The sequence below is a fragment of the Xylocopa sonorina genome, chromosome 8 (assembly GCF_050948175.1).
Source record: "Xylocopa sonorina isolate GNS202 chromosome 8, iyXylSono1_principal, whole genome shotgun sequence".
Taxonomy (NCBI): Eukaryota; Metazoa; Arthropoda; class Insecta; order Hymenoptera; family Apidae; genus Xylocopa; species Xylocopa sonorina.
In genome coordinates, this window is record NC_135200.1 from 1,941,905 (window position 1) to 1,967,593 (window position 25,689).

The window sequence follows — 25,689 nt, forward strand, 5'->3', positions numbered from 1 at the left end:
CGGTAGTTAAACGTTTCTTTCCAATTTTCATTCAGGCAGCCGCGGCGAAGTTTCCGCACCGCGAATCCTAAGGTTATTTATTCTCTGATAATAATAACAAACTTGGTAATACTTTCATAAAGCCTTTTACTTCGCTCTACATTTGTTCCCTTATAGCTGTAAAGATTATACCGAGATTTAAGCTCTTTAATAATTTCGAATTAATTCCGTCCACCTATAAGTAGAGTCCGTACATGGTAAACCATATATTTTTCTATCGTTATATTAAAATGAGATGGCTGAAAATTTTTGTAGTGATACACTGCGGAAAGTGCTCAAGTTGTTTATTAATAAAAAATACAACTAGACTAACTATGAATATCTCTTTACGGTGTTTTTTTACGTGCCCTTTAACTACGCTCAAAACCACTCTAACTCTCCATTCATCTGCAATCATTCTTGACCTTACTCTCGTTCTCATTCTTCCTCTAATTCGCTTACTCTTAACCCCTTGGCCTACGATTTAATTTCCAACAAGGCGTTCGATACCGAAATGTTTATCATTTTTTGGTTACGAATGTTGCTCAATAATCGAATATTCCGACTCCCTTTATAATGTATCTAGGAAGCCACTGTGGAGAATTTTTCGAACAAAACGACAGTTTTATTCGACAGGAATATATTTTAAGTAATTTTTAAAGTAATTGTCAACTTTCAATGAAACAGTGATCATGAATAAATAACAGGTTCCATATTCGTCGTTGATTTCATTTCACATGGAATATACATATCCCAGTTGAAAACGTGCCTCACATTCGCTATCGTCGCGTCCATATTGTGTGCAATCGGTAGCGTCATAGAGCAGTCGCGAAAAAAAAAGAAAAAAAAAATAAAACGTGTGCATCATTTTTAGTGCAGTTTCGACAAAAAAAGCAATGGAACGATAGGTATCGCTCTTTTCCTGAATAATGAAAAGCCTGCAAGTAGTGCGTATAACTTTGTTTCCCTTTCAAAGATTATTTGTATCGTGTCGAATAATATTTTTGATCGTGAAACGCAATGCACAGGATACAAAGAGTACGTTTTGTACTCGGGAAATCGTAGCCGGCTGGCAAAGTTGGTAGAAAGATTTTACAAGTTCCTTCCGAAAGGAAGTAATCCTGCTCGACGAAGCGGGGCGAAGCAGTGTCGCGGCGTATCAACGGGGTGAGCTCGCTCCAAAAATTTCCTGGATCCCGCGGAAAAAGCAACCGCTAAATGTCTCCTGGCACATAACGCAACCCGATGAGACAGAATAAGATCGCGAGGTAAAGGGAAATAAATAAACCGATTGTGTGTCCTCTTTGCGAGCTTGCGATTCCTCGTTCCTTTTCGGTTCTGTTCTGACACGCGTATACTTTCTGCATTTTTTGCTTTCGATTATCGACTTACGTGTCGCGTTTTCCTTTTCCGCTACTTTCGTCTGGAAGAAACAGAGTCGAAATGCACGGTAGTGCAATTTAGTCCACGTTGAAGCGAGGTTGCTTGATTGATTGAACGTTTTCAATCTTAAACAATATTTAATTAATTAGATATGTACGATAAAATATACGCTAACAACATAACAATTTAAAATAAAAAAAACTGTTTACATCTCAGACTCCTATCTTCGTCGTGTTCTCGCATCGCCGATGTTCATTAAAAGAGGACGCCGATTTCACGAAACAATGAGAGAGGCGGGATCGCAGGAAGAAAAATCGTAAGCACGCAAGCCTCATTACGATTCAATTCGCCGCGATAAATCACGCGTGAACGAGAATCGATTTAATTTAACCCCGGTGCGCGTGCACGTGATGTGGACAATGCGCCGCTCCGAAGTACACGATGATGAACGAGCTTTACCGCGTGCCGCGCGCTCAAAGTTTGTTATCGTCTAAAGATCCGGCCATTTGTTCCGAAATTTTTTTCGTTTTATTTTACGCAAAGTGTTTTACTTGTTGACTGTACTGTAATTTTGATTTCTAAATGAAAATTAATGCACAGTGATAGATTGAAATTGAGAACTCGAGAACGTTTCGGTTTTAAGCAGAATTAATCAAATTGTAATTGACTCGAAACGTCAGAATTTGGCCTCGTTTCAACATAATCTGCTGGAAAATAAACGTTCGTTCGGTGGCGCTCGGACAAGGTGGATCGATAAAAACCATTCATGTTTCATCGCGACCGACACGAAAACGTTATTTCCGACGCCTGTGGCTAACCCCGTGAAATTTTCCCCCGGCCACTTGAGCAGCCCCGCTCCTCTGATTGCACAATTACGACTCGTGATTATTTGCTTTGCCACACCGTGTCACTGCCGCCGCGGACATTGCATTTTCCAGCGGATGGACGCGCGACCGCGGTGACTTTTAATTATTCAATTAGCATCGGTTCCTCCGCACAACGGGGCTCGTTCGTGTCTTGCTTAATGTGTAAATGCGTCCAATGTACCGTTCATTAACTCGTATCAGCTCGTAGATTGCAGAGGTTCTTGCTGCCGACACTTTTCCCACTCGAACTTTCGCCACTCGCCAATGTTCGCGTCGCGCAACGATAAAAGCGACCAAAAATGCGGAATCTTTTTCAACGCCTGATTCGTTCAAGCCTGAGTCTTTCAAATGAATGTACACATAATCATTACGTTCCACTGTCGATGACAGTGGATAACATGATTGCAAAAAATACCTAGAATAACAATTTAAGAGCAATTAAGTGTAATAAAACGTTTCAGAGCGAATTTATTCTGACACGGAACGTTCTTCATTTTAAAGGAATTTCGTTTATTTTCCCGTCGCGCACTTGCAATCATTCGATCTTAAATAACCACATTCTTCGACCTTTAGTATAAGAGTCTATTATAAAAATGACGACGTAAATTACTCAACGATTCGTTCTGCTTTAATGTGGTTATGTCGTTTCTTCAAGTTTTGTCGTAGAGGGAAAATGTTACTCAAAGCAACGCGATATTAGATCTCCAAACGCTTATACCTTCTTTTGTACGATTAATCCTGTGTCCTGTGACAGTTACGTGACTCGAAATCATTAGTCTATTTGATCGCGCGCAAACTAAATCTCTGAGTTGTACCACTGACAAAGAACTTACGCAATCGGTTATTGATGCTTCTCAGCATTTCTCTATTCTATTCTATTCAGATTTTTTGGTATCGTTCATTTGTGAATAGGAAAGGTTCAAGCTAAAATTGATAGTAGAAACGAATGATACTTAAAAATACCGTGACTAGTATTATTAAACTAGGAATGATAAACCACGTAAAGATGGCTACTCTACTCATTTCCCTAGCAATCTATCATCCAGTGATGGTACTGTCTCCAAACTGCTTGGCGACAGTAACGTAATTTGTACGAAAACAAAACAGAGTCGTGGTAATTGGTTTCGGCTGGTATTAAAAATATATAGTCGTTAACGGGGAGAGTCGTATGCACGGGAACGAGCATACACGCGGCAGAGTTATCGAGCAGAATGGCGGGCGAAATTTCTAGGTTCGAAACTTAAGCTCGGTTCGTCTGCTCGCAGAGTGGTTAATAAACTACTAGGGGAGATACTCGGGTCCACGAGCAGCCGCATTATGCGACACGGAGAGAGAGAGAGAGAGAGAGAGAGAGAGAGAGAGAGAGAGAGAGAGACGTAGGGGTGAATGATGCGTTCTAATGTGGCGCGGCCGTGTGTACCGAGTTGCTAAGGCGTCGAAATTAATTGTACTATCTTTTATGGCTGCGGGGTTATCGGTTGAGCGAGACTTACAGCGCACTTGGCGCGGAAGTTAGAGTTGTTAATGACGTAGACTGCGTGAATTACGAGTTCTATGAGAATTGTTTAGAAGTTTGCCGTACGAACGATCATTTCGATTCTCGAAGCACCGATATTGTTCGGTTCAGAATTTTCGACTCTACGGCCGAAATTAAATGATGTAATGAACGGAATAATTAAAGACAGTTTTTCGTTCTTTTGAAGTTGAATAAAACGAATGATCCAAAAATATATTTGTTTCATACATTTCTGTCTCAAATTTTCTGCACACTCTGGACATTCGCTGGGTAATTAATAATTGATAAATACCCACATATAATACGCACATAATATCGCATTCCGAAAATACTTGAAAACTCAAACTTAGATATCTTTAATCTTCCAAGTCCTGTGTGTTACAGTAGAAAAATCTAAACCATTGAGCTTCGTATCACTTGAAAATACTCTTTAGTATCCTCTCAGTATCCTTAGTATCCTCTGGTAGAATCCCAGTATTCTTAGCCGTGCATGCGAATGCGAATTTGAGGAGCGAATCGAGCTGTTCTGTTCCACGTACCTTGAGTGACCGCGATCCCTTCGATAGCCAGGAGAAAAGCAGCGAGTATCAGGACGGTGGTGAGCCAACGACACAGCATTTTTAACACCTCGTTCACTCGTCCTCACCGTCGATCGTTTATCGTATATTACGTAGTTATGTTGAGATCGGCTTCCCTTTGTTTTCACACCCCTTCTTTGCTCCCTCCTTTTCGCACGTATCACACGATATTCTCCTTCCCACGTATATACATATACGTATGCACTTTGCGAAGGTGGCGTTATGCAACTCGTGCTGCTCGCCAACTCACCGGTTACGAGAACGACGATCGAAACCACCAAATTCGAGCAGTGTTCGCGAACAAATTTCACTCGAGCATCGAACGTTCATCAAAAGATACCCGTTCGCGGACAATACGTATACCTATATATATATATATATACATATACACATATATATACGTATACGTATACGTATCTCTATATGTATCGTCTTGTAAGGTTAATCGTCCGCAGTCGCGATAAGTTCACCCCGAGATAAACGGTGAAAATCTCGTGGATGCATCGAACGGACGCGAGTCAGTTACGAACAAGAGGAAAGAATCGAGGGAACCGGTACGCGTGATGAATCGCATGTCAGAGAAAATTCCACAGATCGTTCGACGGCGTGTGTCTGTATCCTCAGAGAAGCGATCGGGCCAGTGCGCTCTCGAAAGCTCCGCTGCTGGTAGTGCAACCACGCTGAAAACCACGCTGAAAACCACGCTGAAACCCACGCTTGATCACACGTGGATCCTTGCTGCTTGCGATCATCGTGAGCCGCGAGACGCGATCGTCGCTCTTCTGTCGCATCTTCTGTCCCGACGTTTCCCTTGATTCATCCCCGAAGGACACCCCCTCGTAGAGCGACACCGTTCGATCACTGTACGATCACTGTACGACGATCACTGTACGATCACTGTACGATCACTGGAGAGGAGAATCGATCGAGGTGAGGGGAAGACGCGCGCGTACCACTGGTCGACGACGTACACGCGACGACGTAAAGGACGCACATGGATCAACCGCGTTTACTTACGGGGATGCGGTGCCGCTCGGCGTCGCGGCGCGAAATGATTCTGCGGGCTGGCGTCGCCGTTTGACGCATGCGCCACCGTTTCACCGCTGTGAATTAGGCGCGGACGGGTTACGCGCAGACCACGTCTACTTGACGCGCTCGAGCACCGACTGGCTCCGGTACACTCGGTGTAGGAATGCTCTCGCTGTCGTCGGGTCAGCTGCCACGCAACCCCCTGCGACGCGATACGATCTTTGACGGCGTCGCGACAGGGAAACGCGCGAGCTCTTACACAGAATCCGGAGAATCCTTCGTTGAAACGAGCCCAGCCGGGGTTAAGCGTTCGCCGACGCGAAATGCTCGTCGTCCGCTTCGATGCCTCCAGATTTTCGACACCGTTTTCGCTTTTAAAAACCCGCGTCCGTCCGCGTTCGAATTGACGAGCACGGCCTTTGCGTATCTCTTGTCTGTCGTTTATCAAATTTCTTTCTTTCTCCCCGTTTTCTAACCTATTCTGTAATATCTATTACGCGTAAATATGGACATTTCTAACTGACTTCGTATATTGCTTCCTTAAACTAGTTTAAGAAAGTTAGCCAAAATATCTCAAAGACTTTGAGAGATTTTGTTCACAGTAGTAGAGATAGAAATTTTGTTTTTACAGTAAAATACGATGACCATTTTTTTTCTAAGAGAGAATTTATCCGAAAATTGAACGTATCGAACGCAGTAATGTCCAAAGGCAAAAGCATTTTCACGCTATGGACACGGAGCGCATCAATTATCGAGGCGCCGTGCAAGACGCGCGTTTGGGGATCGAGATAACCATCGGAGTCCGTTGGCAACAAATTATAGCGTTAACTGCAAATATTAATGGTGCCGGCGAGACGAGAATTTACGATGACAGCGGTCGTTAAGAAAGATATGGAAAATGTCTCGAGGTGGTAGGGAAAGGTGAAAAAAATTATGAAATCCGCAAACACACCCCACGGTTCTGACATATATCATTTGCCACCGTCCAGACACGAACGTACCGACTGTACAAAGCTTGTCTTACCGTGGGTCCCATGTTCAGTTCTACTGTCCATCCGTGGCACGTTGCATTTAACAAGTTCACAAGACGCCTACTAATCTAGACGTTTCCTTCCTTCCTTCGAGCGTGGGATTTCAACGAAAGAGAGTATACCCCCTGTATTACGTTCAGTATGCGGGCCGACTTCTGTCTTGCGTTAGAAGGGAAGCTCTTTTCATAAGAGATCATCCTTGCGAAACTTCTCTTTAACCCCTTTTTAAATATTCCTATTGCGGAAAATGTAAAAACTAGTTTAACGGGGTACTTGTTTTAATCGCTACAACTTTTATTTATCTTCCTTTCTTGTGATTTTAATTGGTAACGATCAGTGGTCGCGCAAATAATTATGTATAGCAACAATTTTGATATCGACGACGAATGATTTTAGAATATTTGTGCTGACGTTGCGGGCCAGTTCGATACTGTAGAAGTAAGGGACTTCTGAATTTTAATTAAGAAGTTCGAGGACTTGCAGTTACTTCTCGCTTCCCAATAGCGATTGCCACGTATCATATGCCCACGAGAATACCTAAAGTTAGGATGTAGAACTGGCTCCCAGAATTAAGGGTATGCGCAACGTCCCTACATTGCATGCTTGCGTGTCTTTTGCGGTACTACTTCAAGTTCTTTAACCTTAGTTTATTTCACAATTCTATTTTCTGCCCTTATAAAAATCGTAAAACAAATCATATATATATATATATATATATATATATATCAAGATGGAAAATAATTGAATATAGACGTTCTACTTAGAGGAAGATTTATTTATTTAAAACTGCGGTTCCCTAATTTTGTGTTTGTCAAACTTTTCGAATAAAAATATTACGATCGCATAATGCATCAAATAATTATAGCCTTATAATTCGTAATTCTAATCAACTCAACAAACTGGAACAATTTCGAGAAACGAATCAAGTATCACTGCCCACGATAAAAGCCTCAAATTTGATTCTCGAAACACTTTCGAGGCTACGAACTAAAAAAGCTCGGTTAGCTATCGGGAAGCGTGGGAATGTCAGTTGGCCGCGTTTTAATAACCCACGCGCTTATACACGCTGGAGAACATTAACACCGGTCACCCATAGAGAGCAGCAACGAGGCGTCGTTGCATAGTTGGCACCGGATTTCGCGCCAATAAATTTCTGTAAACAGGAACAGATTACGCGTCGCTATCAATGTGTCGCAGTTTGGCAACGCTGGCCAGGAACTCTTGCTTGCGAGAGTTCAATATTTCGCGGACCGACCAGGCAAACAATTACGGCCGAGCAAGAAATATCATTTCTACCTGGAACATCGTGTCAGATAATATTATTCCACTGGATTTCGAACGGTTCGAAGATGGGCAGTTTGCACGATTTTGATTTCGAGATGCAACTTACATGTGAGCATGTGACCGAACAATTGTGAATTTGAATGTACAAGCTATTCCGTAACTTGTAAATAATAGAATATCTAGAAAGATACTCTGTTATCTCGACTTCTTCAAAGCTGTCTTAATTTCAAGAAGAATAAAGCCAGCCAATTTGCATAATTATAGATATCTAACGAGAGCAACTTTTGTATACCTACTTCGAAGTTAAGAAGTTTTCCGAAGAAACCATTACTCTGAATAGAATAAAAAAATGACGTTAAAGTTAAAGAAACATATCACGGCAACGTTTACACACAAATCGCATCGATCGCTTATTGGCTATATATATTTATCGTTCAGTAAGAAATAGCCTGTTTCTCATTAATTAACGGGTGAATATCATTCGGCTAGATAATTCGTGGTTCCATTAATCTCCGATAGAAAGGAGACCCATGCCGTCTGTTCCCTCCTGCCTCGTCTTTAACGAACCTTCTTTTTTCAGCAACCGCTCTGGGTACCAATAACGTGGAAATGAAACGGTCGTTTTCTTTCAGCCGCGTTATCGGTCTATCGCGGCGCTTTTCCGCGCGGCATTCGAAGGGGCCACGGCAGGTGAATCAAAGCAAAAAGGATAGGTAGCAGCCGGTGCTCGGGGAACACCTTTCACGTCAGATTGATCGAACGGATCTGGAGCAAAATGTTCCGCGTGTTACACGGCTGTACACAATCGAGCGCGCGGACTTTGCACGGCTTTCGACCCACCCGGTTCTCCAGACCGCTTGTACTACCCGCTTGCACACGCTCTCACGAGACGGTTTCGATTCAGGGAGACCGACGCCGATAATACGATGCTGATTACTCGCGGTCCGTTAGGCTAAGTTAGTCAGCGAAAACGACTACCGTTGCTACGGGATTACCCACGATTCCAGACTCGGCTGACGAGTTTTTGCGCGCGGCTACGATTGTTCAACCCCCGTTACGAGGCTAGATTGATTAGAACAATTTACGGCGATTCAGTGAGAAATCCAAGCTTCTTCCCTGGCTTCGATGCCTTGAAACGTTGCAACGACAAGTTGCTTTGCACGTGTTTGTGAACCTCGCGATCGTAAGCGCGATCAAGACTGTTTGTTCGTAAAAATTGTACGGAGAATTCAGGCTACTAAGTTAAGCGATTAAAGGGAATTTCAACGCATACGAGATCACATTATACGATTAAAGCGATGAGATAAAGATAAAATCCAACAGCAACGAAATAAAACGTCTCAATCCGGGGAAGGATGATTCGTGGCGGGACAAATCCTCTTGAAATCGGAGCGAGAACCGAGAACTCGCGCGGGCCGGCCTCGAAGTGGCTCGAATCTCCGGTCCTTCGTTCGCGTAGGTAACGAGTCGCCTCGGCTGAGAGCCATCAACCGGTTTGCCGCCTTTTCCTACCCTCGGTGATTTTCCTCGGCCCATTGACGAGAAAGGACTCGCGAACGATTGCCAGCGGGGCAATTGAGCTTAAACAACCGGCATGTGAGGAACGTGCATCGGAATTAGAGGGTTTTAAAGGAACAATCGAGCGAAAGCATTATCTTCCCTCCAACTCTCGTCTTCCTCCGCGGTTACCAACGATGTCCAACCTATCCTATCTACGATAAGGATGATTAATCCGAACTCTTTTCGGAAGTTTCTCGAGAAAGCTGAATTACACCCAGGCCCTTTCGTTCTTTGCCAATTCTGGAATTTCGTCGAACGGACTCGACCGCATTTCAGAAGCCCTTCCAATGATTATTGGCAACTAATTCCTGATAGTAACTTGTCGGAGGAATCATTTCATCCTCTATGCACAACTGGTGGCAGATCGAATGAATTCCAATGTATAAGAAAGGAAAGGAAAGAAACTTTAAGTCGAGGCGTGTAACATTTTTTATAATTTTTATTACGATTTTAAGTTTTTTGCAAACTTTGTATACGATCGATGTAAAAATGAACGCCGTACACACGGAGGCAGATTATCGGAATCCTCGAAACACATGTATTCGCGATAGACAGCCGAAACGTGTTCGTTCAACCGAGGGAGTAGACAAACGAACTCGCGTAATTTCTGTTGTCGAGGCGGAACACGGTTTCACTGGTGGCTAAGAAATCGAGGTTTAAGATCCATCCCCGCATTTCCCACAGGATGAGGCTCTGAACGGTATCGATTTTACCCGGCCACGCTCACCTACAATGTAAACGTGCCATTAGCCTGCGGTACATCTTCCTTAACCTTCGCTGCATCTAATAACGGCTCGGTGACTGGCACGGTTTTTCTTGGCACCGGTTTCTCGTTTTCGTTGATTAATTATCGCACTTTGCGCTGTAATTGGCACTTTTTCACGAAAACAGGCTCCGATAAAAGACTAATATTTCTCTCACTTTCTTTGCGATTGTTTTTACTTAAATAGTCTTTTTTATGGGGTTGGGTTACGTTCGCTTTTTAACTGTACCTTTTTATTCGAATATTCCTTCTAGAGGTTTCTAAGAAAATGAATCGCATAGTTATCATTTTCGAAGTACGCGGTTTTAGAACCACACCACTATGCGTATAGTTTTTTGAACAAGGTAATTAGATTAAAATAGATGAATTCCGGAATAATAATATTCTGATATATCAGTAAATATTCCCGGACGAAATATTGGCGTTGTATGAAATGCAAATAGAATCGCAGCATACAGAAATTGCAACTAAATGACGCGGAAAGATCAACGTTTGATGTATCGCAGTTAAAAGTATTAAGATATTCTCCCCCCACTGACGCACGAGCACAACGGAAAGTTTGATTGATCGTTTCTCAATAGTGATACGTTACGAAGAATTAATGATTTGAAGAGGAAGAGGAAGAGGAAGATTGCAACATTGCGCCGCTGCATCTTTACGCCATTGCAGTTCTGCGCATCTGTAACATTGCACCCTTGTAACATAGCTGCAACCATAACAACAGCAACAGCAGCAGAAACAACAACGATAATAACAGCAACAATATTTGTTGTCATCATAATATGAGTTCTATTATTCAGTTCAATCAGTGTATGCAAACAAACAAACACGCATAATTATTTGCATATGCATTGTTTAAAATAAACCGATTTTCTTATACTGTACAAGTACTCTAATTGCATTGTTTTTCCCAAAACTGTGTCTAATTTAATTTTGATCAGCGTGTTGCATTTATTAACCATATTTATCGATTCCGCTAAAATGTTAATAAAACGGCTGTTAGACCCCAAGCGTTGAGCTATAACGTGGATTTACAACACGGACACCCGACCGTACCACTTTTGAGAATTTTCGTCGCTTCCATAGCACATATTTCTTTAGTCCCTTTTCTTGCAAGCCAGAAGTCAAGGTACATGAGTTGGCCTGCGCGTCTGCAGGCTACATGGACATTTTGACTTCCAGATTTAGATCACAGAATTAACCCCACTCCCTTATCTTTCGGGGATTTTAGGTGGCTAAAATAAAAATTTCACGAAGTCACCTACTAGTTTTAGAATAATCTACTTAAGGAATATTCACTTGGAACACTCTTAATTAGATTCCTAGACATAAAGGCACGTAGAATAAAAAAATGTTCATCGTCTAGAATAAACAACTCCAGAGAAATGGTTTAGTTGTCACACACACTAATTCCTCATCGAACGATTATTGAATCAACCACGGGCAATTCAAAACAAAGGCAAATTCTTCTTTCTCTTATTGTACTGAACGCCCATACAAGAATACCGTAGTCAATAAAATAGGTGTTACGTACTCGTCTAATATCTGACCTGTCGCGGAACTGGTATAAAATAATAAATTTCTTTTTTTAATTAAGTATAGGAAAAGAGAGGAAATTAAATAAGAGAAGTGTCCTGAAGCCATCGCCCATGCGCGAAGAGGAGTCTCTCGCGATATATTTTTTGCGATATTTCGCGCGCCTGATCGTGAATAATATACGTCGTTAGGCAAGTCTTTCAACTATTGACTCGCGTGTTCGTTTTCTTTGATGTTGGAAACCTCTGTGGGGAGAGCCGGTGCATGGAAGACACACGTAATAATTAAGAGTACACCGGAGAAAGGAAGGCTGTGCAGGAGCAAAGTGTAATCTGATTTCTCTTAATTGCTCTGTTTGCGTTGGTCAGGTGTTGTTAACGACGCGGTAGTTTCTGCAGTTTGGGAAATAGTTACTGTCCAAGAGCCAGATTGGTCGGCTTTTAATAGGAGGGATCATTTCTTTTCGAGTTCGTTAACTGTTCAAGTCGCTTTATTGGAAATCTTATATGTTTTGTACATTTTTAAGACGAAACTACCATATAACAGAAAGCTAGTGATATTCTAGTTCTATTTTTATTTAAATTCCATTAAAATAGATGTAAGGAAACTAATAGGCAAGTGAAGCTATTTTATGTCAAAAGATTTTTTATAAAAACCCGTTAAAATATCCCGAATTATCCGAAAAACATTCACCCAATCTCACAATTACACATACGCGCATCTCAAAACACTTACACGTCCAAATAAACGCGTCACAATTATTAATAATCGCGACAGCCTCGCGCAACACCTCCGTCCTTCTCTCTCCGCTAATGAAATACGGCTGACTATGAATGACTTAATCGCGCATAACGAATAGCAGGATTTACCGCGAGGATGGCAGAAAGAGGAGAGAAGATAAAAAAAAAGGAAAAAAAGAAAAAAATAATAAAAGCTTAACGAAACAGCTGGACGTGCGTGTAGCAAAGCCGCGGTAGAAAGGCCGGATTACGTTTGATGCGCGGAACAAGCCAGCCGTAATGAATCCGCAATAGTTGCGTACGTTTTAAATCGGACGTCTGGTGTTCGTCAACCTTCGCGGTGGTTACACGATTTCCCGTAAGTAGCGGTACGATTGAGTAGGCGCGTGCTAGATGATCGTGAATTATTACCAGGCCGAGCTGGTCCGAAAATCTTGCAGAAACCATATCGGTGGTGTCGCGTTGGTCGGTGGAATGGTTCGTGATAAATTCATCTCTAGTGCTGTAAAAATGTTTCTGGTTGGTGGAAGCGGGATAAGCAATTCAATAAACATATTTCCTCGAATTTTATTTATTATCTAATTCTGAACATAAATATTGAAAATAATTAAATAAAGTAATTAGAAGCATTCGATAAGAAACATTGTATGTAATTTTTCATGAAATATTGCACACAGAATTTAAATATTAATATTGCTCGTGTGTGTATTATAATGTTCCTATTGTTGAACAAAAGTATAGTTGCACAGATTTTATCCTACCGAAGGAAATAAATATTATACGTACATTTATCCGGTGTAATGTAGGGAATATACCGCTTGGATAATAAAGTGTCCGATGGGTAGAACGTTTAGATAAGCGGTATTCAGATAATGGGGGTTCTACTGTGTTATTGGGTCGTTTGGATAGTTTTGAATAGGTATTGGCGTTAAAGTCCATTGTGTATACGACGCAATTAAAAGGGAATTGCACTGTATATTATGATGTGTATTTAATGGATCAATTAAAGGGAAATTTTCGAGATTCATCGCCAAATATCGATTATCGTTTAACATATTCAGAAGAAATGTTTTTATGAAACAAACGATGATAAACAATTAAAGCGAGCTCATGGAAGTTAACAAGTTGGACGAAACGTTCGCTTTTGCCGGACACTCAGAGTTTCGCCTTTAATTCCTCGGTGAATTCACAATGATGACTGAACGCGATTCTGGGACGGACGATTTCAAGGAATAAAGTTTCATCGAATTAAACTTTCGTTCGACAAACTTGCCGCATAGACGATGAAGTCGCTTATAGCGACTGCGAAAGAGAAATCTGCATGTATATCACTCGACATTCTTATTCAAACACTAACCAAGCTAAGTGTCAGCGGACCCTTCGAAACGTTTACGTCTGTAGACTTGTTTTACTTTTTTCGCCGAACGCGAATTTGTTTTTTTTATTTTACAATCGGCACTTGAAGAATATATGTATGTGTGTATATTACTCTATAGTAATATTTCATTTTTGTTTTAGTATACGTATAATCAAAATGTAAAAATTAATGGCGACGCGAACGCAAAAATTAATTTAAACTACATCGTATCGCGTTATATCATCTGTAATACATTGTAAAGATTTGAAGTTTTGAAGAGTTTAGAGTGGACTGCAAATTATTTAAATCTAACGCGTAGTCTTTTAACGTGATACAATTATACTCCTAAAATAATTATTTATTAATTACAATGAATATTTATATCGAAGCAATGTTTTCGGGGAGTTGAATCCTTGTAGAAACTAAATCGATATCGAATACACCTATTTAATCCGTTCTGTCTTGTCGATACTTGTTCCGATGCCTGAGGAGTTACAAACTTAACTACTGCAGCTTAATGGAATTTTCCGAAACAAATGATCGAAACTGCATAATGCAGTCTTCCATCATCGTGTTATCATTGGTAAGACTTTGCGTCCCATATGCTAAATGTAAATACTCAACTAGTCACCATAGAATATTGTATTCATAAATGTTCAAGTATCATTCGATGTAAAAAATACTGTTTCCATTGTATAATTATCCGTTCGCTATGCGTTCCATCGATAAAGTTCCTAATGTTCACCAGCTGTTGATATCGATTTGCTTCAGTCGATAAACCAGGTTCATTTCCAGTAGATAACAAAATATCTTGCTCAGTTATGATAAAATAATTCCCTTTAAATGGAATTAAATAATCGTGTGAAAATTCTCATCGTTTTAACATGTACAAGGAATACTAGAAGTTATAATCGAATGGAATTTTGAAACACAACAAGACTTGTTAAACCCTTATAAAAGAATACATTATAAAATTAGTATATTGTAGGTCGATACATCGATTTTGTAGGACACACTTGATGCGCTATGCGAAACGAGTGCGATGCAGACGTATGATTTGCATAAATCAAGCAGTATTATTTATGAATTCAGAATTAACCACGGGTGGTCGATGCGTGGTCAAATATTTCATCATTATTTTAATATCCACTGTCACAATTCCATCGATTCGCGGTTTCGCGTTTGTGGTGATCGCGTGTGAATAGTGTAGAGTGGCGATCGTGTTATCACATGCCGCTAGATTTATTCTCAAGCTGACGCCAATAGCGGCTGTTAGATTTATAATCGTGCTAGTTATATGTATCACGTGGGAAATGTACTTGGAATTAAGCGTAATAGCTTATCGTGTTAATTCTATGCGACGCGTGTTGCACGATATTGGCTTCGAAGTAGTCAAATTTGAGGTAGTAACGATAAGTGCGCCATGTATTTATGATAAACGAAACCAAAAGTAAAATAAGATATTGTCATCAAATAATAAAATAGAATAATAAAATAGAAATAAACTTAAAATACCTGTTTTATCTGCAAACTATTTTATCGATTAATATCATGATACTTATTTGTTTATGAAAACTTTAGTTATCTATCAGAAAGAAAATCACGCGTGTATCTACGCAAAAGATACGGGATCCGCGTTTCCAGGCGAAGATTAGAGGTTAGCAGACAAACAGACTAAGCGAACCGTTAAAAGAAAGAGGAAAACAGAGAAGGAGCGAGTGAGTTCGGTGACGCGTGCAGAGAACGGAGAAGGCAGAAAACGCGGGCGGGCGGTTAACACGCGCGAGCAAACGCGGCCGCGGTGGATTACGAATGGAGCAGTCTAGATCTGTCATTCAGTTTAATCGTTTCCTATGCACTCCGCCGTGCCCATTGTCGACCGAGCTCTATAATAATTTAATGCCAGATATAATAAGTTACTTGCTGTCTGGCCGGTTGCCAGGCTTGTCCTATTCATTCCTGTATGAAAGCTGAAAAGCGGCCGGTACCCAGCCGAACAGATGGAGCGTTAACTTATGGACCCTTGCGCCATCACGCCCGCTCCACTGAATTTAAACCGACTCTACCCAACCGCCCACCACCGCCCACCCTGATCTTAATTGGTCAGCCCCGCTAATTGAGCCGGTCATTATAGGCCATTAACGCGCGATCAACCGACATTATCATTTTTCTGCCCGGAAGGAAAACAATAACGTCGATTAATGCTAGGAGCCGATCGGCTTCCGGTTAATAGCACGATCACCTTTTTTTTTTCCCTTGCTCCCGCGGTATCTTTGAATCGTAATGACGTTTCGGATTCAACGGTGGTAAAAAATGGTTCGTTGGTAAAATTAATATGTCACACTGGACTTAGAACTTGGTGAGGTGATATGTGTTAGTGTTTTATACGTGTAGATACACGTAAATGTTGACGGACGAGATTGAATTGAGTGTAACAAGTGTTATGACACGCTTGTTTGCGTTATACGTACTTGTCGAGTGTCTTTATTGGCAAGTGCATTATGCAACTTTTTACTCTTTTATCGATTACGCTATTTTCTGTAATACTTACAAACAAACTATAGTCATAGCTCTATTTCTAGTCGCTATTACTTATCACGATTATTAAGGAGCTAACAAGCTTAAATAAATTTCTAACCACTGATACCAATAACACCGAGAATTTCTAAGATGCAGCCATAAAAAGTTGTCGGTCGATGATCGCTCTTTGTACTTTTGATTATTTTTATTTCAGATCGTTTTCTTCAGATTGTCTTATGTAAAAATTAGCTACAGTCGAAAAGAGGGTGAACGGCTTTTAATGTATAACACTATCCAGAATGCATCCGCGTTACTAGGCAAGCGGTCGGAATTAATACCAAGAATCTGGAAATTTGTCGGCGGAAACGTAAGACATTTTAATTACAGCAATCTAAATTCAATAATTTTGGTATTTTGCTCGGGTCGGAAGAGCTGCGCAGCTGTTCTGCGAATTAGCATACTAAACTTTATCACCAACAGCTCGACAAAGACGTGCCAAGACGGCTGAACTAATTTCGAAGATAGAATAAAGTTGGAGGCGTACGCGCTCGTCCTAACCGCCTTCGGAAATCAAAACTTAGCGCGAACTATATTCGTCATTACTATTTATTTCGCTTGGATCGTTACGATCCTTTATTCTAGGCTAGTTGAAGAATTTCTTTATTATAAATGAGACAAATATCAAATCGACAGGCATTAATTCTCTAAGTTGTTATAATCTTAGGAATAGGAGAAGAGTAAAGTAAAACTGACCGTGGAAATGATCGAAATTTCAATTCCAGCTCCCCTTCCCTCGGACACGTTAAAATACGATTCCGAGTATCTCGCTCATTTTTATAGTCATTACCGGCGGCATAATTTTTCGTATATCCAGAGGGTGGAAGCGGGTAAGTCGTCTCGTATTTCTGGCGTGGCCAACTGGCTGTTAGAAGAGGAGAAAGGAGAACGCGACTGAATCGTTCCGCCTAGGAAGGAAGCTCGAGCGAAACAAACGCTATAAAGCCAGCCGCAGGGGTGCGGAGAACGGGAGGACGTAGAAGAACGAGAGGAATAGCCGGGGAAAATTTGTATTCAATTTCGGTGGAACTGTTTTGTTTTACTCGGCTATCCCGCATATATTACATCAGAAGACGTGCCCGGCGTTTCAAACGATCTTTATATTATCAATGCGGTTTTACAGGCCGCGCGCAAAACCTGAAAAACATTTCCGGCTGGGACGTAGCGCGTTGCATATGCCCGCGCAGTGTGCAACCGCGAGGAAGCGTCGACTTCTTCGCCCGTTCTTACTTCTCGCTGTTCTCCTCGCGGAGGATTAGTGGAACGCTCGAGGTATAATAAACGACGCCACTTCCAGGTGAGTTACTTTTTCATAGCCTCTGTCTCTATTCTTTTAGTGGCGATAGTAAAAAGTTTGACGGCCGTCACCGGAAGCCAGCCCCGACTTTATTTTATTCTTATCGCGCCGGGCGAAATATCGCGATTTCGATTCGCGAACGGAGATTCCGAACGAGATAGAAGGCGATTCGGAACTTCGAAGCTCTGGTTTCTGGTCAAAAATGCCGCGTTTCTATGTTTTTCTACGAGCACGCGAACTGTTTCCGAAATCGTGGTACTGATGCAAAGTATGTACAGAATAAAGTAACATTTCAATTATTGAAAATAAATGTTCGATACGAGTAAAGTACAACACGGAATAAAGAGAAGAATGGTGACAACCGAAGCTTGCGCGCGTTACGAAAAATCAAGGTGAATTTCACTGCGGGCCGCGGTGAAACGAACGTCCAGAAGACAAAGGAAATTTTCAAAGAAATGGCGTGCGGTATTTACGTGTCAACGGATGTAATGCAAACTACTTTATTTCCCCGGAAAATGAAACTCACCGCGAGCGATTCGTCGATCGATAAAAGGAACTCGTCGCTAAAACGCGGAGGAGACGCGGTGAGTGTGCACGTGACAATGTTATTGCATTCAGGGAGAGAGAGGGAGAGAGGTGCAAAAAGAAAAAACAGAGAAGAGGAATTCTCAATCGGCGTGACTGTCTTTCGACGCACCATATGGGGCAAAGCTCCATTAGAATTTAATGGGATTATCGGTATAATTTTACTGGTACTTCGGCTCGCGTTCGGGCGAACTTTCTGATCCATAACAATTACTCCGGCTTTTATACGCGACCCATAAAGCGGGCCATGTGAAATCGGCGGATTTGTTCGGAATTGGAGGAACTATCGTCTAATAACGTACTATCTGACGTTCATCGTTTCGCTCTTGAAAGGAACTCGTACGATCCCGGTGGCGATTACCGCGCTTGCCTCGAATCAACGTTACTCCCTTCCGCGACTACATTTTTACTTCACGGATGGCTGCGAGTAGAGTAGTTATTTTAACATTTCACTTCCTTATTAACGATCCACGTTGTTTTTATTACTATATGAAATATAGTAAGTGCAAGTATGGGTACAAATAGTATGGATACACAGTATGTAACACGGCTGTTAGATATTTCGTCAAGAGGTGGATGCCTTTGTCGAATGTAATTAGTTAATAGAGGAGAATAGAAGCCGAAAGAGCGTGCAAGGTGGATCAAGAGCGAACAAAAGTGTAAATCGTATTTACACAGGCGTGAATCCCCTGGAGGCTATCACGATACCACCGCGTGTCAATAACAGATAACGATTTCATGAGCAACTTTTTCCTCCCTCTACGGTTTTATCGCGAGTGCAATTAATCTTGTCGATGTGTTACATACATCCAACAGTGCATAACTCTTATCACACGTGACATTCCCGGTATTCACTGGCTTTCCACTCTTTCGTTTCTTCTATGACCAAATTATGCTGCAATTATTGTCGAGCCAAGTCGGGAAATCAATTTTGATAACTGTACACAACTGTATACAAAATTTTGTTGAAATCTCGAGGGTGCCAATGCAAATCATTCTCAAGATTGTAACAACGTTAACGCAAGGTGTACAGTGCCACTTGAAAAATGAATGAAAGCTAGGGTGAATTAAATGCGAGAGATACATTAGTCTCAAAGCAACAAGTTCATCCGAGTTCGTTTTGCCCTCGCGCACAGCAATAAATAGATTACGCGTTTATTTGGGATTCAAATAAGCCAACACTTCGTACAAATGAAAGTCTTGTGTCAAGCGCAGTCGGAGCGCTTCAGACAATAATGCTTTTCGCAAAAAGTTTAATCGGTGGAATCTCGAGTGGCGAACGAGCCGACGATACCTTGCTCGCAAATATTCATACGTACGTAGACGCGCGCGTATTCGATCGGATAAACATTGCCGCTAACGAACAGCACCGATTTTTATTCAAATATCTGTTCCATTTACCACGAGACGTAAACATTTCCTACGATACAGAAAATACGATACGATTACAGAAAACTAACAAATTTCTATCATTTTAACAAGATAAATTTTTACGTCCTTCGCTAATCCTCTCTTCTCGTGGCTCTTAGATTTCGTTACCGTCAACTTGAAAGTAAGGAATTTCGAAGGAGAGATACGAAAAATAAACACGTCATTTCGCAAATACGATATATCAGAGCTTCGAAATGATCGATACCATCGTTATCTCTAAAATATTCTTTAATGTGTTTGGATATTTTCGAACAATCGTGCATTGAACAGAGTGGCACACGCGAAACGATATTTCACTTACTTCGCCTCTGGTTCTCCCGCAGCAGTTAAATCGCGAGGAATAGAGAATGACGTCCGCGACGCCGTGGTCCACTTTTTTCCTTACCTTTCCTTTTTCTCTCTGCGAGCGATAGTAAATAAATACCGATATAGTGTCTGCATTGACTATTACCGTCCGACAGCGCTGAGATAGGTTAGGAGGAATATGTAGGTACAAACTGGGAGCAGTGGGTTATTAAAAATTACAGTTTCCTTGAAAGAGTAAAATCTTGACTACGGTAAAAGGATAGTCGGATGAAACAAAATTTATTTATATACAGATGAAGGATTCCTTCGTTCGATGTAGTTGTATTTAGGCAGATATCACTGAAACAGTAAGATAACTATAAATATAATAATAATATAAAACGTTAACTTTAAAGCAAATATTTTTCGAGCATCATAGGTTTGAGAATCAAAAAGTACTGCTTCTAATAGTAATAGTGTAGTTGTATATACGCGATTGCCGGTGTATCGTTTAAAGTCGGTAAACTTGAAAAGTACCGCCACACCTGATGAGAAATTAGTATAGTTGGCCGTCTCTAAACGTGACTAGTCAGCCAACGAGCATCGAAGGGAGAAGCATCGAGGCGGGTGTAACGAGGCGGCGAGAAGGGTGAAGATCATTTCTCGGGACGCGAACCGAGCGTCTCCCTTATATGTACATATCCGTGGGTGTCGGCGTCGCGTCGCGTCGCGACTCCTCCTGTATACCGTCGCAATTGCGCGCAAGCTTCGGTATATAATTGGGATGAATATTGAGAAGTTGGCAGTGAAGTTGTAAGTAAACTTGGATGCCTCGGGGCGAGCCCGCCCCGCTTGAGAGCAGAGACGTGTTGCGGACAGATCTCCCTCTCCCTCTCTCTCTCTCTCTCTCTCTCTCTCTCTCTCTCTCTCTCTCTCTCTCTCTCTCTCTCTCTCTCTCTCTCTCTCTCTCTCTCGTTCCCTCTCCATCTCGCCTGGCCTAACCCATCCCTTATTCACCTATCGCTGCTCCGCGCTGCCTCCTGCAAAACTGTACGAATATTCCGGATTATCCGCGACGAGACCCCGAAACAGTATTCACCGGCCGCGGTTCTCCCTTCGCCTCCATTCTTCTTCGCGATCACGATGGTATAGAATAGAATCGAGTAGAATAGAAAGGGCCGGGTCCTTTGCTTGCTAAAATCTCGTGGTTCGTTGCATAAATATCGACAAGTTTTGCATTATTCGTGACGGCAATTTTCTTCTTTCTCTCCTTCGAATTGTTTATACGTCTGCGTTACGTTGCGTTGCATTGCGTTTTAAACGGTATATTCTAAATATATTATACGATGCATACGATTTGTTGAGTATCGTTTCGAACCTACAATCCTACAAATCGTTTCGAACTGCTACCAATTTTAACTATATTGTTCCTTGTAATTTGTCAAGCATCGATCTCAAGAATTAATTGCACTCTTTCGGATCGAAAAAATTATAACAAAGATCAATGATTCCACTGGGAAAAAGTAGTACCACGGATAGTCGGAAAATTTGACGAAATTTATACGCCCTTCTATAGTTAAACGTAGAGTAAAACGAATTGTGGCTTTATCCGGGTTCATTTTATCCAGTTAATCCACATTTATTTACATACGACTTCCTCTTCTCTCCAACGACACAGGTACTCTCGATTGTCCGGCTTCAAAATGAACAAAATTACACACGTACGTTACATACGTGCTCTCTCGCGACGCATTTTCAAAAATTTAATGCGACGCTGTGTAATTTGCACGGTCAGTTGCAAAAGGCTGCCGTGTGTACGCGTCACCCAACGTTTCAAATATTTAAAAAAGCGATCCTTTTAAATATTTCACGGGCGCATTGATTTAGTTGTTAATAATTTCAAATAATAATTGTAGTTTTCTATTCAATTCGAATTCGTATCGAAAAAGTCGCCACGAGCGATAAATGAAATCGTTCATAAAAGTTTAACTCGAACGCGTAATCGATCCTTTGTTTCTCGTCTCGTCTCGTATCGAATCGAAATGTTCGGGCTAAGAGCCGTACGCATTTGGAAACTTTGCTAATGTTGCATCGATTCGCTGTTAGACGTGTTTCAAATTTCCATCGGAGTTTCCATTCGATCCTTTGCGCAAGGCAACTGATAAAATTCATAGAGAATTTTTTTATGCCTCCGAATAGCTTCAATGTTCTAATGGATTTTCACCGTCCATGCGAAACATTTTTCGAGCGCATAAAATTCATCAAATTTCAATGAAATTTGCGTTACGCACATTTTATTTGCCATTTCTTCCAATAGACATTTTTTTAAACAACAATTTACTTTGTTACTTAATCGTGACCCCTTGCTCGTACGCAAGGTAAAAAAGAAAAAATGCGAGGTAATCGCATAAATTATAATATTCTAAGATATTACCATCATTGCACTGATATTATCTTATCGATATAAAGATTTGTATTTATAAAGTGACTTGCCATTTTTTAACCATTCCTTACATATCTTTTGATTAATCTTGAAATTTGTTCTTCTTTACCGCGGTTGATAACATCTGGTGGTAGAATAAAAATCATTGTGAAAAAATGACATTTCACATACATCAACCGCCTCCAGTCTCCCCTTTAATCAATCCATTCAGGGGAGGATAAAAAGAAAAAAGAAAAGACAAACCAGGAGACAAGGAGGGTAGGGAGCGTTTAATAATCGGTTGCGTTTAAACGCAACCGTTGCGAACAGAGGCAATTATAATAGGACGCGGGGCGCGAAAAGTTGAGAACGATCTTGCCGCTTGAAAGCAGAGACATGTTGCGGATAGCTGCTACTCTGCTGTGCTCGCTTTAACCACGTTATTCACCTATCGGAGTTCCCGTGCTCAAAACTATGCGAATATCCTCGATCAACCAACGGTCTGATGGAATTCGTACTTCGTGTCAGCCGTCGAGATCTACTCGGTGTTATCAGAACGAACGAACGAAGATCGGCCATCCACCTCGACTTTTCTTCCGACTCCGTCCATATAGCAATCGTAATGGCGTGTAATATCGAACACTTTATCGAATAATAATTCTGTGCCGCAACAGGGGTGGTTATCGATGACGCGTTCGCGTGTATGTTTGCGCGCGGGGTATACATACGTTATAGGTAGTCCCGTCGCAATTTATACGATGAAATCAATCGGTCGGACGAAGGAATGCATCGGAAATATTCGATTGCAGTGCGCGATTGAATTTGAAGAGTAACGGATAATTCGATTTCCAATTTCCTTAAATTCGTCGCATCGCGTGAGAATTGTAAAAGAAATGTGCAGTGCCATGTTGAGAGTGAATATTTTTTGGACATATGACAGTTTTTAAAACCAATTTCTCAAACCAATTCGTCTAAATTTGTCTATATTATTCTGCTGCCCTAAGGGGGGGGGGGGGCCTTGTCTGGTTAATGTTGTTTGATTACGATTATTCCGTGAACACAATGTACTCGATAGAGCGTAAGAGCGAATCAGAGACGGATGATTTCTATCATATTCCTGGGCTGAAATTCAGCAACAAGTTCAGCGGAGTATCGCAAAAAAGGAGCAGGTCGATAACTAAATAGAAAGTTCTGGTACATAAATATTGAGCAAGCATACTCTTCACCACCTGGCTTCGGCTCTGTATACTTCCTTTATATCCTGAAACTTGCCGTACCGTAGACACGAGTTTTGCATAAAGCCGGAGAAAGTTTCTTTATTTAAACATCGTTGATGTTCGCGGATTAAAATTTTTATCCGAAATCCACCAGTTCTATCTTTTTCCCGTGTTTTTTTTTTCTTTCTCTTCCACGTTTTGTTCCCGTTTTGTTCCTTTTTTCTGGTGGAAGAGTATTGTCACGAAAAATCAATAGCGGAGATGATCTCTCGCGTCGCATTCCAACTTAACATATATAATGTGGAATCATGAAAATCTTGAAGATTTAATTTTAACAGGTGTTACAAAAGACGGGGTTTGTAAAAAATTACTCCATAAATAGACCAAAATAAATGAACACAAACCAGAGAAACAGATCATTTTTCTATCAGTCTCAGACAAACGTAACTCGATAACCACACCCTCGCAATAATCGGAAAATAATGTTAAATTATTAAATCACAAGATATAAATATAAAACTAGCAAGCTTCGCTGATATCTAATTTTTCTGCTATAAACGGGAAAAAGAAAATACCCTAGAGTTTTACGACTCGAACAAAGGAAGCTCGACGTACGTTCATTTTCTTTTGTTGAATTACGTTAATTTTATGCCTCGATGCTTTATTGCTCGCTGCGCCTGGCCCTGATACCGGTTACGATATCAAGCAGTTACAGTTAGGGAGTTAACTCGTCTGGCGAGCGTGTAATTACTAACTGGAGTGGAGAATCCCGCGTAATTTTCGGCCGGTGAAAATTTCTGGAAAGATACGTACTTCGTTGCAAGACGTTTTAACGAACCACGAGCTGTCGCCGTTTCTCACCACCGCGTTTGCCTTTACGGGAGGTTCACCGTTTCCTTTATTAACCCGCCGATTTCTTCTTTCGCTCTAATCGATATCAACGTACTCTCCTATCTATCTATACATATATACATATATTAAAATTTTAACCAACATTTCATTTCCAGTGTCCCGTTACATATTATAAAATAGAAAATCTTTCGATCGGATTTCCTGAATGAATTTTAAAATTGAAATTTATTATTAATGAGTTGAATATTAGGTATATTCGATCTTGAATTCGATGTTAACATAGCATCGACGGACAGTCGTAGAAATGACTTCGTTCTAACCGAGATCTAACTTTCCGAGATATCTTTAAAATTACAGATTATATATAATCTCACACGTAGTTGTGAGTTTTCATTGACTAAAGAAAATGAACAGGAGAAAGTCCGGTTTGATGTTGGCGAGACAAATGGAAATTCGCCAAGGGCACGGAAACGATATCTGGCAGGTATCGGACGATTATTTTATTAAATATCACCTCGGGGATTCGGTATTTCGGGAAAGGATGTTCCGAGTAGGAAGGTTCGACTCGACTTCGGAGGAACGTAGCGGAACTTCTCGCGCGATTCCTTTGTCCGATTGATGTTCAATACGGGGAATGTGACGGCCAATACTTCAACCTCCGCTGCGATATTCTTCGGGATAAATGTCGACGAAGATCGTGGACCGGTATTCGGGAGACAAATAGTCGGACATTCGTGCTGGAATATAAAATTTCAAGGCAGCCACGTTTATGGACGTCCGTCTAATCGACCTTTCTCATGCAATGTGCAAACTTTTAAAATGATTATCATTAAATGAGTTGGCACGTTGCTTGAACGAATATATGAAATTTTCGAATATACGAAACTTTCAACTTGACTAAAACACCATGACTCGGTTTATACTTGGACGACGAGATCAATTCCTCGCTCCTGTAAGAAAGCGGAAGTTTGTCTGAACGGGCAGTGGCCGATTTAATAACCGCGCTATCTGCTGTGTCGTTCACTCCTGATAAAGTGAAAAAAATCGCGGCAAGCGAAATCGACTGAAAGAAGTTCTACGGACGCGGCGTGAACTTGGAACGTTTCGCGGACGGCGGTGGGCCGCGGCGTAAAACTTTCGTTCGCGAAATGAGTCTTTCCCCTTTCTTAGCGACCTGTTGTAAACAAGGATCAGTGGCTCTATATTCCACGGCTCTACGAATTCCTTGTTATCTGTAGACCTTTTTGACTCTTTCAACGTTTCCGAGAAGGATAAGAACGCTTCCAACTAACGTGTATTCCTTTGTTTTTCCAAGGACAATCGTGAACTCACGGAAATGTGACAAATCGAATGGACAGATTG

General features: G+C 41.2%; 1 protein-coding gene across 1 annotated transcript in view; it reads right to left on the reverse strand.

Moving 5' to 3' along the window:
- The window catches only part of Dpr1 (defective proboscis extension response 1), a 315,065-nt gene extending 310,620 nt beyond the window's left edge, over nt 1–4,445 (reverse strand). Inside the window, exon 1 of the mRNA XM_076899056.1 lies at nt 4,323–4,445. Within this exon, the coding sequence (XP_076755171.1) occupies nt 4,323–4,401 (79 nt within the window). The 5' untranslated portion in view covers nt 4,402–4,445. The remainder of the gene's footprint in view (nt 1–4,322) is intronic.
- Nucleotides 4,446–25,689: the final 21,244 nt, after the last annotated feature.